This window comes from Neomonachus schauinslandi, chromosome 16, assembly GCF_002201575.2.
Source record: "Neomonachus schauinslandi chromosome 16, ASM220157v2, whole genome shotgun sequence".
Taxonomy (NCBI): Eukaryota; Metazoa; Chordata; class Mammalia; order Carnivora; family Phocidae; genus Neomonachus; species Neomonachus schauinslandi.
In genome coordinates this window covers 12,009,159-12,022,043 of record NC_058418.1, presented here as the reverse complement: position 1 = coordinate 12,022,043, position 12,885 = coordinate 12,009,159, and the positions used below count along the sequence as shown (strand labels likewise).

At 57.1% G+C, this 12,885-nt stretch overlaps 2 protein-coding genes across 5 annotated transcripts; one reads left to right on the top strand and one right to left on the bottom strand.

Moving 5' to 3' along the window:
- Positions 1-2,092: 2,092 nt before the first annotated feature.
- On the bottom strand, positions 2,093-7,798 carry DMAC2 (distal membrane arm assembly component 2). 4 transcript variants are annotated; one of them, XM_021700934.2, is made up of 6 exons: positions 7,781-7,798; positions 6,174-6,370; positions 4,793-4,873; positions 3,860-3,996; positions 3,612-3,774; positions 2,093-3,171 (listed from the first exon to the last, which is right to left on the bottom strand). In XM_021700934.2, exons 1-6 carry the CDS (start codon positions 7,796-7,798, stop codon positions 2,994-2,996), a joined length of 774 nt encoding a protein of 257 aa, XP_021556609.1. In that variant the 3' UTR covers positions 2,093-2,993. The 4 variants fall into 4 exon arrangements, with proteins under 4 accessions (XP_021556609.1, XP_021556612.1, XP_021556610.1 ...); XM_021700937.2 differs by lacking the exon at positions 7,781-7,798 and adding an exon at positions 7,360-7,418; XM_021700935.2 differs by lacking the exon at positions 7,781-7,798 and adding an exon at positions 6,804-6,870.
- Positions 7,799-10,257: 2,459 nt separating this feature from the next.
- On the top strand, positions 10,258-12,464 carry ERICH4 (glutamate rich 4). Its single transcript, XM_021701119.1, has 3 exons — positions 10,258-10,264; positions 10,773-10,951; positions 12,240-12,464. Exons 1-3 carry the CDS (start codon positions 10,258-10,260, stop codon positions 12,462-12,464), a joined length of 411 nt encoding a protein of 136 aa, XP_021556794.1.
- The last annotated feature ends 421 nt before the right edge of the window (positions 12,465-12,885 follow it).

The following is a 12,885-nucleotide window of genomic DNA, read 5'->3' as shown; positions in this document are numbered from 1 at the left end:
GAGGGGGGGGGGGGGGATGTGGAGACGGGGAGTGAGAGATCCCGGATAGCCCGAGGCCCCCGTGCGGGAGGAAGAGAGACGTTAGAGGCAGGTGGGCGACCCTCGGGGTGGGACTGAGAAGGGCGTCTGCGGACCTCCGGAGCCAGGGAGGAGCAGGAGGGGACTCGATGGAAGGGGAGGGTGAGGGTGAGGGGGGTGCCAAGCTAGAGGCCAGTGGAGGGTGGGGTGGGGGCACCGGGGGCCCTCGAGCTGAGCTGAGCCCCGCACCTCCTCCGCCCCCTTTGGTGCCGGGTGTTTGCATTGCGGGGGCGCGGATCCATCCCTACCCCGTCCCCCCAGCCCCGCCCCCAGCTGCACGGTGACTCCGGGAACACTCACATCCGGCCCCCCGGGACAGGAGAGGGTGTCTGCCTGTGTTTGCGTCCCTGCCCTCCGGGGCCCCTGCTGTTGGGGCTGCATCAGCCGTCTGGGGAGGTGGGCAGGCGGGGCCTCCTTATCCCTGACCAAGGGCCCCACTGAGCCTGGTCTGACCCCCTTCGCTCCATCCTGGGTTGGGAGGACTGTCTGGATCCTCTCATCCTTGGCACCTTGTCTGTCAGCAGCTGCTCGTTATCTGTCCAGAGCTGATTTCCAACCACCAAGTTCGAGTAATGGAGCCCGTGGGAGCAGCTGGAGGAAAGCGTGCAGAGGAAGTGTCGGATATTAAGGCCCTAGAAGCCAGAGTGGGCAAGGACGGCCAGGGCCCCCGGGGCAGGGAGGGGTCTCCCAGCCTCCGCCTCCAGCCCCGGGCCTGGGAGAGGCGGCAGGGCCCCGCCCCCAGAGCTCCCCCCAGCTCATCTCACTTCTCCCAGGGGTGCCGACACTGCCCCTCCTGAAGGTGGTTGGAAATCTCAAGGTACGGTTTGGGTTGCTCTGGGCATCAGAGTCCAATCAGGAGAAACGGCCCAGCAGTGGGAACGGGGCAGTCCATCATCGAGAATGACCCAAGAGGTGCCTTCTTGTGGAACACAGTAGGGGGTGGAAGTGCGGCTCCCACAATGAGCAACCTGGTCCGACACCGACCTGCCTGAGCTCTGGGGGGTGCCCCCTCCGGATTATGCCAGGGCGGCTCAGCTCCGTGCCTCGGTAACCGGAGGCCGTGCTTGAGTCGAGTTCTAGTCAGCGACCTGAGAAAGCCATTAGAACCACCCCGCTGCACTAGCTAGCTACCTCGTTACCTCAAGTGCGTGCCCCGGACCGTGAACTTGGCCCTCACTGGGCTCACGCCCTTAGACTGGAGCTGCCCCGCCCCCCAGGTTTCTGACTGTATGTTTGCCAGTCTTGCCATTCTTCAAGTGTAGAGGCTGCCCCCTCGGGGTCCTCGTGGGCGGCTGCGCCCTGGAGCCTGTTGGGGCGTAAGCCTGGGGGTCTGGGGGCCTGGTGAGAGCAGGGGCGCTTGTGAGGAGTCTGAGGAAGAACAGACACCTGCTGCCAGAGCATCCGCCCCGGGCAGGGGGGGCACAGCGTTTCCAGCCCAGGCAGGCTGCTGGTTCCCTCACACACTGGGCACGGACGCTCGAGTGACTAGGGGGTTCAAGATCGACCACCCCATTCCAGATTTCAGGGTCCCTCTGTGTACCAGGCGGCGCCCTCACTTGCACATGAGAAACTGGTCGAGACTGGGGATTCGGCAGCCCGCAGACTTAACAGCCGCGCTGTCAGCGCTCCGAGGACCTCGGGGGCAGCACGGAAGCTCGCCGTCCCCTTCTCAGAAGGCCGCCTGAGCTGAGCCAACAGAGCCGAGCCTGCCCTTGTCTGTGAGCGCTCAAGGGCACTCCGCAGTCTGCCCAGCACCTATCTTTGGAGTTGTCATCACCGCCATGGCGGTCAGGTGCAGCGGCCGCAGGGCTTCCGGGGCTCCCCGGGCTCCTCAGCCGGCACCCCGTCCCAACCCCCCGGCCGGAGGTGGGCCAGAGCTGGGCCGCGCGCCCCCGCGGGTTTCCCCAGCCCGCTTCCCGCCGCTGCGGAACCGACCCCAAATCCCCTCTTGGTGCGTCCGTCTCCTGGAACACTCCAGATGCCAGTGCCGGATCAGTGTGGATCCAGTCAGGAGAGAAAAACCACACAGTAATTCGAACAGGTGAAGTTTAACAGGAACTGTTGACTTTGAACAGCGAATTGAAATAAGGGATTCACGGAGAAGGAGCCTTGGCATCTGCTGAAATCCCCCTTCCGGGACGCAGCGGAGAGTCCTCCGCAGGCGGGTGCCTCAGTGGGGGACACTGCTCTCAGACTGCTGGCGGGGCGGGGGAAGCTGCCGGCCGCCCGGCACTTCAGGATCCACCTGCTGGGGAGGCCGCGCGCCCGGCAGGAGCCCGGGAGCGCGCAGAGCTCACCCACGGAAGCCGAGGCTCTCCTCCTGGGGTCTCTCGGGCGCCCTCTACCGACAAGCCTTACCACGCCACTTAGCGAGGGAAAACTACTGCAAAGGCACAGGCCTGTTTTCACAAGAGCTGCATTTGTGGTGGACAGATTAGCGGGAACGCGGGGGTGCCAGGGGGGTTCCGGGCGTTTGGCGAGTGGAGGCCAGGGATGCCGCAGCGGGCCGTGAGCTGAGGGGTGCCCCACAGGGAACCGGGCCAGCAGCACGTTCGAGTAAGGATACTTTGAGTCTCGGGACAAGTCAAGAGCAGGGTTTCTCGACGTGGTAGTGGCCATGTCTGGGGAAGTCACGGGGTTGGGGGAGTGTGGCTCCCCAGGGCGGCTTACCTCCCCCGGGCCTGGGAGGCTGTTGGAACCCAGGAGAGAAGCCTGTGGAAAGAGCGGCCTAACCGATGACACAGGAGCTGTGACCTTTCAGCCCAGGGTGCAGCCAGCCCGAGCCCCCGAGGTGAGGAACGGGTACGCCAGCCTCCCGCTCTCCCCAGACCTGCTGGCGGTGCCCCCCCCCATGTGGAGTGAACCCAGACGGAAGCCCCGCTGCTGCCCAGCTTGATGGGGCGGGGGGCCGAGGCCTAGGCAGGGATGGGGCTGGCCCTGTCCTGGGACTGCTCCTCCGGCCCCGACGGGAGGCCCTGGGCCCAGTCAGCCCCCAGAACCTGGCAGCTGGGTAGCATCTCCTCCACCAGGATGCGCGTGAGGCCCGGGTTGGACACGGCGGGGAGGTCTGAGATGTCCAGCCTGCGGAGGTTCCTGAGGGGAGGCAGCAAGGGGGAGGCCCGCATAAGGAGGGCCTCTGTGTGGCGGTGTGGAGGGGGCGCGCCAGCCCCGGCTTCAGCCCCGAGCTCTGTAGCTGCCCAGAGAATGTTAGAGCTGGCCAAGTACAGACATCCACCGTGGGGACCCCAGATGCACACTCCGGCTCCTCCTGTTTGTGACGGTGTAAACGTCATCGAGTTGTCATTAAAACAAAAAGGAAGAAAAACCAGGAGTGGTCATGTGTCCGTCCGTGTCCCCCCCTCCCCCCCGGACAGATTCACTGCGAATGCTCACCTGGGCAGACCCCACACGCGCTCCAGGTTGGTCGTGGAGGCAGGGCTATGGGGACTGCCCGACCGCCCGCTCCCCGCCTCCCCGCCTCTGTGTCGGGCGCCCCCCCCAAGCTTGGGGCCCAGCCTGAGCTGCGGTCTCACCGCAGGTGGTGGAGGCTGGCGAGGCCCCGTTCGGAGATTCGGGGACAACCGGCCAGCGAGAGCTCCTGCAACGAGTTGGCTAGCGGGTGGAGGCGGCCGAGACACCAGTCATCCACGTGGGGACAGCGCTGCAGCCACAGGGACTGGAGCTCCTTCAGGGCCACTGCGGAGGGGAGGCCACTGTGGTCCTTTCTGGAGCCCCCCACAGAAGGGCAAGTGCACGGCCCCACCCGCCTCCGCCCACTCACAGAGGCTGTCCAGGCCCTGGTAGTTGATGGCACAGCCACTGGCATCGACGGCCTCTACGGGCACCGCCTGGAACTTCAAGAAGTCAAGAGAGAAGTGGCCATGCGCATCTGACCGGATCCACTCCTTGCCCTGAAACCTGGAAGGGGACGGCAGGTGTGAGCAGGGCACCTCCCCTCCCTGGCCCCGTGTGATGACGTGGTCGCCCCGCGTCTGGTGCACTCGTTACCCATCAGGCCCTGCACAAAGCCCTTAGTGTGGGGTCTCCCTGGGTCCCCGACAATCCCATGAAAGATGCGATGTTTGGCCTTTTTTTTTTTTTTTTTAAAGTAGGCTCCATGCCGAGCGTGAAGCCCAACATGGGGCCTGAACTCACGACCCTGAGATAGAGACCTGAGCTGAGATCAAGAGTCGCTCAACGGACTGAGCCACCCGGGTGCCCCTATTTGAAAAACTCCCATAACATCAGAGAAAAGGGCAAGAATTACAAGAGTCTTCATAGGCTGGCAAAAAAAAAAAACCCAACATACTCAGACGTCTGTGCTGTTTCTGAGGAAAGTGCTGGAGGAAGGTGCTCAAACCAAGGGAACATTTTAGTTGGAGCCAAGTGAGGGGTAGGTGCATGAGCTACGTTTTTCAAAAAAGAGGAAAAAGGGGAGAAAAAAAGGAAGGGAAGAAGGAGAAAGGAAGGGGAGAAGGAAGGAAAAGGAACAGCGACATTTACTGAGCTCCTGTGCTGTGCCAGGTCTGTTCCAAGTGCTTCCACTGCAAAATGTCTTTGAATCTTTCCAGCAAACCTTGTAGGTTCCATACGACCACCGCCCCACTTTACAGGTGACGGAGCAGAAGCTCAGGAACAAGAAGTCCCAAGAGCCTCGGGCTCAGCGCTCCACGGCCTCCCCCCCCACCCCCTGCTGACACTTTTGCCCTCATACTTGACCGCGCCTCCCTGCTTCAGGATGAAATAGGCGCCCGCGGCGTGGGGACCGAAGCGCTCCTTGATGTAGGTGAAGGGCCTGTGGAGAGAACAGTGGCCGAGGCTGAGCACTGCACCCCGGCGTCACACCCCCCTGCCGCTGCGAGGGTCAGAGTCCACAGCACCAGGACTGAGCCAGGCTGCAAATATTTACTGAGTGTCCATTAAGCGCTGGGCACCAAGGCAGATAGCGGTCCCTGCTCTGTGAGGCTCATTTACAGAAGGAAACAGATAAGAAACCTGGAAGTTAAGAGCAAATTGCAGATCCATGATGGAAGTAACACAGAGGGACTGACTCAGGAGTGGCTTGGGCCAGGGCTGGGGAGGGAGAAGGCTACTTCAGTTTGGGTGTCAGGAGGTGATGCTTGAGCAGAGATTTGAGTGGTGGGAAGAAATTCAAAGGTCAAGGCAAGAGCCTGCCAGGCCAAGGGAACAGCTGGTGCAAATGCTCAGAGGCTCAACTTAGGAAGGCAGAACAAACAGCAATAAGGACACCGTGCTGGTGGGGGTAAGGGGAGTCCCTGGTAGGGGTCTCAAAGCTCAGATGTTAGGCCTTGGGGTCCGGCTTTTATTGTAGTTGCAATGGGAAACCATTTGAGGGCTTTAAGCAAGGTAGTGGTTTTCTATTTTAGTTTTTTTTTAAAGATTTTATTTATTCATTTGACGGAGAGAGTGAGCAAGCACAAGCAAGGGGAGCAGCAGAGGGAGAGAGAGAAGCAGGCTCCCCACTGAGCAAGGAGCCCGACAGGAGACTCGAACCTGAGCCGAAGGCAGATGCTTAACAGACTGAGCCACCCAGGCGCCCCTCTATTTTATAGTTTGAGTCCTTTGGATGACTTATAGACCATAACAGACTGGAGGGGGCAAAAGATGACCAGTTCAGATTACTGCGCTCAACCAACCATAAAATGAAGGGGCTCAGACCAGGCTACGAATAGTGAGGAGCTTAACAACTGGGCACATCTGGGATGTCTGGTATTTTATTGGTGGACTGGACGTGGAAGACAGAGAAGCAAGAAGAATCAGGAAGACTCCTTAGAATGTGGCCTGAGTAACTGGGGACAGTGCTGCTGTTTCCTGGGATGGGAAGGCTTGGGGGTGAGCAGACTTTCTTAGGGGGAAGTCAAGGGTTTGCCGTGGGCCATGTTAGGTTTGAGGTGCCGGCGTGACCTCCAAGAGATGGTGGGCAGCAGGTCACCTATATGAGCTGGAGCCCTTGGGAAGGGTGTGGCCAGAGAGGATGCAATTCGGCAGGCCTGGTATAGCAGCTGCAGGGGCAGGATCTGAGTTCTGCCTGGTAAGGCCCTCGCAGCAGGGTCGTGCCCGCCAAGAGCGCTCACCGATTTTTCTGGTGCACCTTCAACACCTGCTTTTGGAGCAGGTACTCCCTGAGAGCTTGCACGTCATAGAAGCGGTCAGCCAGGAACTGGAGCAGGGACCTCCCCTTCTTCTGACTGCCCTCCAGGGCCACTGCCCTGCTCAGGCCACGGATGCCCCTGGTACCCCGGTTCCATACTGGCATCACCAGGTGCAGGGGCTGGGGAGGACAGGAAAGGAGAGGCTGAGCCTGGAGCCTCCTGTGAGAGTCAGAGTTGGATCCCCCTGTTCTTGGTCCTCCTCCTGCTGCACCCCCCCCCCCCACTGCTTCTTCCTGGTTCACAAAATTCTTTCAGAACTTCCAAATTCTGCTTTTGAGATCCCCCAAATTTCCTCATGTTTCTTCCAAGTTCTTCCCCTTAATCAACCTAAATTCTTTCTGATTTGGCCAAACATTCTTGGTCTTACCATTTCCCCCCCCCCCGATCTTTTCCTAAACCCTTATTTTTCTTTGAAGACCTCTATTATCTGACCTCTCAATTTCCCACAAAATACCCCCTTAATTTTATCCAATTTTCCCTGGAGTCTTCCTGAATAACCCATTTCTTAACCCCAAAATATCTTAATTTCTCTCCAAACCACCCTTAATTTACCTGTTAAAGCCCCCAAACTCTTCCTTCAATTTCCCTTCAGTGTTCTCTTGGCCTGCTCCAATTTCTTTTTCTGCTTCAACCAAATTTTCTCGGTAATTTGCCCAAATCCTTATTTTCCCTCAAAAATTCCTAGGTCCCCAACCACTCACCTTAGTCTTCCCTAAACCCATTCCTTGACTTTAGGTCTTCCTAAATTCTCTCCTCGAATATCGCAAATTCTCCCCTTAATTTCCCTTAGGTCGGGCGCCTGGGTGGCTCAGTTGGTTAAGCGACTGTCTTCGGCTCAGGTCATGATCCTGGAGTCCAGGGATCGAGTCCCGCATCAGGCTCCCTGCTCAGCGAGGAGCCTGCTTCTCCCTCTGACCCTCCCCCCTCTCATGTACTCTCTCTCTCTCTCATTCTCGCTCTCTCAAATAAATAAATCTTAAAAAAAAAAAATTTCCCTTAGGTCTTTCCCTTGGAACTTCCATATTCACGTTTTGGTTCCTGTCCCCGACCTCCATCGTCCCTTTGGCTTTCCATAAAAATGCATAACTCTCCCATGAGCTTCCCTCACCTGTACCCTTTGATCTCCTACCCTTGGATCTCAAATCCCAGCTTCTCCACGGAACTCACCCAAACCGTCTTCCCTAGAAGGTCCCACTCGCGCCCGCCCGACTCCCAGCGCCCACAATCGGGTCCCTTCCTCTGATTGGCTGGGTGCGCCATCTTCGGAACGCGCTCCCTGCTTCCCCATTGGTTTCTCTCCACCAAGTCCCCGCCCCGCTTCCTCTCTAAAGCGCCCCGGCTGTCTGCGACTCGCACCGACCCTTCTCGGCTCTCGAAGGTCGCATGTCAGCGCTCCCAGCATAAGCCTTAGCGGGAGAGGCCTCCTGCTCTCTCTTGCCCCTTGCTGCCTGGGTGTTGACAGAAACCCTGAAGGCGGGGGCAGCAGAGCGGACTTCGATTTTGGGGCTCTAGGAGCTCCGGTCACTTACCGCCCTGGGCGCCGCCATCTTGCTAGGGTTACGTAAACGGAAGGGGCCGGTTTTTCTCTGTCCACCCTCGAGGTTCAGACCGAGACGTCTTTTCCTGTGGCCACGCCCCCTTCATGCTCCAGCTCTCCTTTTAAAGGCACCGCACTTTTTACTCTAGTTGAGAGATTGCTTCGAAAGCCATTTCCATGGTCTTTTTTTTTTTTTTTAAGATTTTATTTATTTATGTGAGACAGAGAGAATGAGAGACAGAGAGCATGAGAGGGAGGAGGGTCAGAGGGAGAAGCAGACTGCCTGCCGAGCAGGGAGCCCGATGCGGGACTCGATCCCGGGACTCCAGGATCATGACCTGAGCCGAAGGCAGTCGCTTAACCAACTGAGCCACCCAGGCGCCCCATTTCCATGGTCTTTAACAGTGAGTCTCTGAAGCCTTTCCCTGGGAGAGCGTTCAGTCCTTCCTGTTAGAGTACCCTCCCTCCGACTGTACTCACAGTCCCCCTGAGCTTGCCTCTTCCTCCAGCTTTCATTCGCTACCTCCTTAATGACTAGGCAACTGACCCAGTCATTCTTTACGCCTGGGTCAGGAAAGGAAAAGGTCTAGTGGGTGGTGAGGTTAGACTTTAGGGTAAGAGAGGTGAGATCTCAAAGTACTGTGATCGCGACTTCAGTTTGGAGTCCAGCGCTCTCTCTCGGTGTGAAGATTTAATGTGAAGTCTTGTGGGTAGAATCATTCATTTATTCGCAGAGGTTTACTGAACACCTGCCACGTGGCCTACACTGTTTTGGGTGCTCAGGTTACCATGGTGAACAAGACAGACCTTATTTCAGGGAGTCAGCATTCCAGGTGGGGAGAGGATGGACAAGAAACAAATGAATAAGCAAGATAATTTCAGATAATGTTTGATAAGAGGCACATAAGAACAGGCAGTATAATTGGCAGTGACTAGAGGGTAAGGGACTCGGCAAAGGCCTTTCTGAAGAGATGACATTTAAGCGGAGGTGAAGGATGAGAAGGAAACAGTCGTTCAAAGATCTGGGAGAAAGGTATTCCAGGCAGACTAACAGCGAGTGCAAAGGCCCAGGGGTGGGAACCAGCTGGCACAGAGAAGTAGGAGATGAGGTCAGAGAGGTGGGCAGGAAGCTGACTGTGCCGAATTCCATTCTCAGGGGCATATCATGATCTGATTTATGCCTTTTATTTATTTATTTATTTGATTTTATTTATTTTAGAGATATAGAGAGGGCAAGTGGGGGGAGGAGCAAAGGGAGAGGGACAAGCAGACTGTGCTGAGTACAGAGCCCGACTACTCGGGGCTCGATCCCATGACTGGGAGACCATGACCTGAGCTGAAATCAAAAGTCAGACGATTAACCGACTGAGCCACCCAGGTGCCCCGATTTATGTTTTTCAAAGATCATTTCGGGGCGCCTGGGTGGCTCAGTCAGTAAAGTGTCTGCCTTCGGCTCAGGTTAGGATCCCAGTGTGCTGGGATCGAGCCCAGTGTCAGGCTCTCTGCTCGGTTGGGAGCCTGTTTCTCCCTCTTCCTCTGCCCCTCCCCCTGCTTGTGTTTGTTCTCTCTCTCTTTCTCTCTGTCAAATAAATAAATAAAGTCTTTAAAAAAAATATCATTTGTGCCAGGTGGAGAACAGACTTTAGGCAGCAAGGGTGGAAGTGGGAGCCAGCAAAGAGGCTACTGCAGGAGTCCAGGCAAGAGAGGAATGGAGACAGGAGCAGGGGTGGGGCAATAGAACTGGTGAGAAGTGCTCAGATTATGAGTTTATTTTGAAGGTTGAGCCAATAGCTCCAGAAACTAAAGGGATAGGGATGCCACTTAGGGACACGGGGAGACCGGGAAAGTGACAGGTTTGAAAGGCAGGTGTGGTGGGCTGAATAATGGACCCCCCCCCAAAAAAAAACCTCATGCCCTGATCCTTGGAACTTGTGAATCTGTTACTTCATATGGTAAATGGAAGATGTGATCAAGTTAAGAATCTGGAGATGGGGGGCGCCTGGGTGGCTCCGTCGTTAAGCGTCTGCCTCCGGCTCAGGTCATGATCCCAGGGTCCTGGGATCGAGCCCTGCATCGGGCTCCCTGCTTAGCGGGAAGCCTGCTTCTCTCTCTCCCACTCCCCCTGCTTGCATTCTCTCTCTCTCTGTCGAAAAATAAAAATAAAATCTAAAAAAAAAAAAAAGAAAGAAAAGATTAAAAAAAAAATTCTGGAGATGGGGAGATTATCCTGGGCGATCAGGATGGGCCAAATTCGATGACAAGGGTCCCGTTAGATCGAGGCAGGGGGTCAGTCAGTAGGAGATGTGATGGTAGGTGCAAGAGTGATACAGGGAAGGGGCAACGAGCCAAGGACTGCGGTGGTGGCGGCTTCTGGAAGCAGAGGGAGGCCCGCGTCCCAGTCTTCGCCGTGGCAGGGCCCTCGCTGACAGTGATGGTATCCATGGGCAGGTCAGGGGTCAGCAGAGCTGGATGCTCAGTTAGCCAGTAGCCTGGACACTGAGGTACCACAGCTGAGGGATCGGGGCTCCTCAGACACACTAATTGGGAAGCCCTGGGGTGGCCCAAGTGCAGAAGACAAGGTCCAAGCTGGAGCAAGCCAGAGAGTAGAGAGGAAGGAAGGATGGAAGCTGAGGAGGAGGGGTTGGGGAGGGGCCCAGGAGAGACCCAGGGCGGGACAGGTGAGGCCAGCCATCCCCAGACACCCAGCCCCCACGAGGGGTTCGGCCTGAGAAGGGGTCAAGAGGGGTGGGGGTTTTGCCTCTGCCAGAGGGGCCGTGGCTGGACCCTTGTGAGCAGAGTTGAAGTTAGACTTTAGAAGGAAGAAAATCCTCGTGAGGCCGTCAGTTCTCACCGGAAAGCAGACTTTGAAATGCTGACTCAGGCACCCCCTCACGCCCTTTGCTCCCCCCTTGCCTCGCAGGCTCCTCAGAGGACTGGGTCATTCTGGACCTTGTCACTTTCTGCTCCTGGCTGCCACTGCTCAGGGACTATGGAGCTTTGGAGGCAACTGAGGCAGGCGGGACTGGTGCCTCCGGGGCTGGGCCCCCCTCCCCGGGCCCTGAGGGAGGTCCCCCCAGTGGGGAGAGCTGGCCAGACCCTCCTGTCCCCAGGGGCAGACGCTGCAGGTGCCAGGGAGAGTCTGCTGTGGATCTGGGAGGAGCTGGTGAGTGAGGGGTTCGGAGGGGCAAGAGATGGGGCGCAGGTGGGGGTGGGGAGAGAGAACAGGTGCGTGTATGAGAACGAATGGAATTGCAAAGGACCAGAGATTGAAGGATAGAAATTGAGAGACAATAAAAGAGAAACAAGCAGAGAGAGATAAATCCAAAGAGTGAGACAAGGGAGTAGAGAGAGACAGGGACAGAGACGAACAGAGGGAGAGACAGAGATAGAAAGCAGAGACTGAGAGCGACAACAGAGACAGAGACTCAGATTAAATCTGAGACGGAGAGATAGAGACAGTCAAAGGCAGGGGCAGAGAAATAGAGACAGAAAGGGATATGGAAAGACAGAGACAGAGGCAGAGACAGGCAAGGTGGGGCAGAGAGCAGAGAGACATCGTAAGGGAGGCACAGAGACACAGAGACAGTGAGGGACGACAAAATGGAGAGACAAAGCCAGGGAGAGACAGAGGCAGAGATCAAGAGCCCCTGGGAGAAGCCAGCTGACAGTCAAGGTCCGGGACAAAGTGAGGACCCTGCCGTGTGCCGCGGGCCCGGATTGTTAAAGAGAAGCTTTCTTAGGGCATCTATTAAAGACGGTGAAGTGGGGCGCCTGGGTGACTCAGTCGTTAAGCGTCTGCCTTCCGCTCAGGTCATGATCCGAGGGTCCTGGGATCGAGCCCCACATCGTCCCTGCTCAGCGGGAAGCCTGCTTCTCCCCCTCCCACTCCCCCTGCTTGTGTTCCCTCTCTCGCTGTCTCTCTCTCTCTGTCAAATAAATAAATAAAATCTTAAAAAAAAAAAAAAAAGGGGGAGGTGGTAGGTGTAGGGGCCACTGTAGTGGGGGGGGAAGGGGGGCTGCGGAGAGATGGGCTCAGCTCTGAGCACAGCAGGGGCAAGTGGGGATTTCTAGCGAAGGAGAGGGTGGGGGTCAGCAGATGGGAAATCACTAGGCAGGGCATCTGGCTGAATGGACCAACAGGATTCATGCTGCAGGCAGGCGGGGGAGATGAGGCGGGGCCTGGGTGTGGATGGGGGATGAGTAAACAGATGAGATATTGGGAGTGATCAGACGTGGAGGATGGGAGATTCTTGGTAAAACAGGATTTTACAAGGAAGCGCACAGATGGGCCCGGGAGAAGGTTTAGGAGCTTAGCTGAAGTTTGGTTAAGCAAAGAATCTTGGCCAGGACTCAAACAGGTTTGAGGTCAGGGGCACGCTGATATCCCCGCGCCGCCCCCCCCCCCCGCCCTCAGGGGTGGGATGCCCACGACTCCACCTTCCCACTGGCAGGGGCACCTCCGCCAAGTGGACGTCCAGCTGCTGGGCCAGCTGTGCGGTCTGGGACTGGAGATGGGGACACTGCGGGAGGAACTGGTCACCTTCCTGGAAGAGGAGGAGAGCCTCATCGAGGAAGAGGAGGAGGAAGAGCCTGAGGGGAAGCAGGAGGAGGGACACCTGGGGGCCTCCTGCTCAGCCCCACACCACCACCTCCCTGACTTCGAGATGACCATCTGAGGCCCTGCTAGGTGCTTCTGATTGACACATGAATGAGATGCAAATTTATGCAAAGGAGGGGGCTTTTGCAGTCAGATCAACCTGCCAAGGTTGGGAATCAACCTGAGCAAATGCATTCTCTGAAGATGTCTGTCTGCACCCAGACTGAGGGGCTGGCCTGTGGGGTTTGCTGCCCATGTGGGAGGTTTGCAGGTTTATTTGCCGATGAACTGCATGCAAGAGTGTTGCAGGGGACACGTGGGGTTTTGCAGATAGGATGGGAGATGCTTGCTGATGATGAAGGCCGTCCAGTACCGTGGCCAGGGCCCGCAAGTGGCCACTGAAACGTGGCTGGTCTGAACTGCGGTGTGCAGGGCGCGTAACCACAGATCGCATTTCAAAGGCTTAGTATGATAAAAAGAATATAAAACAGTTCAATAAT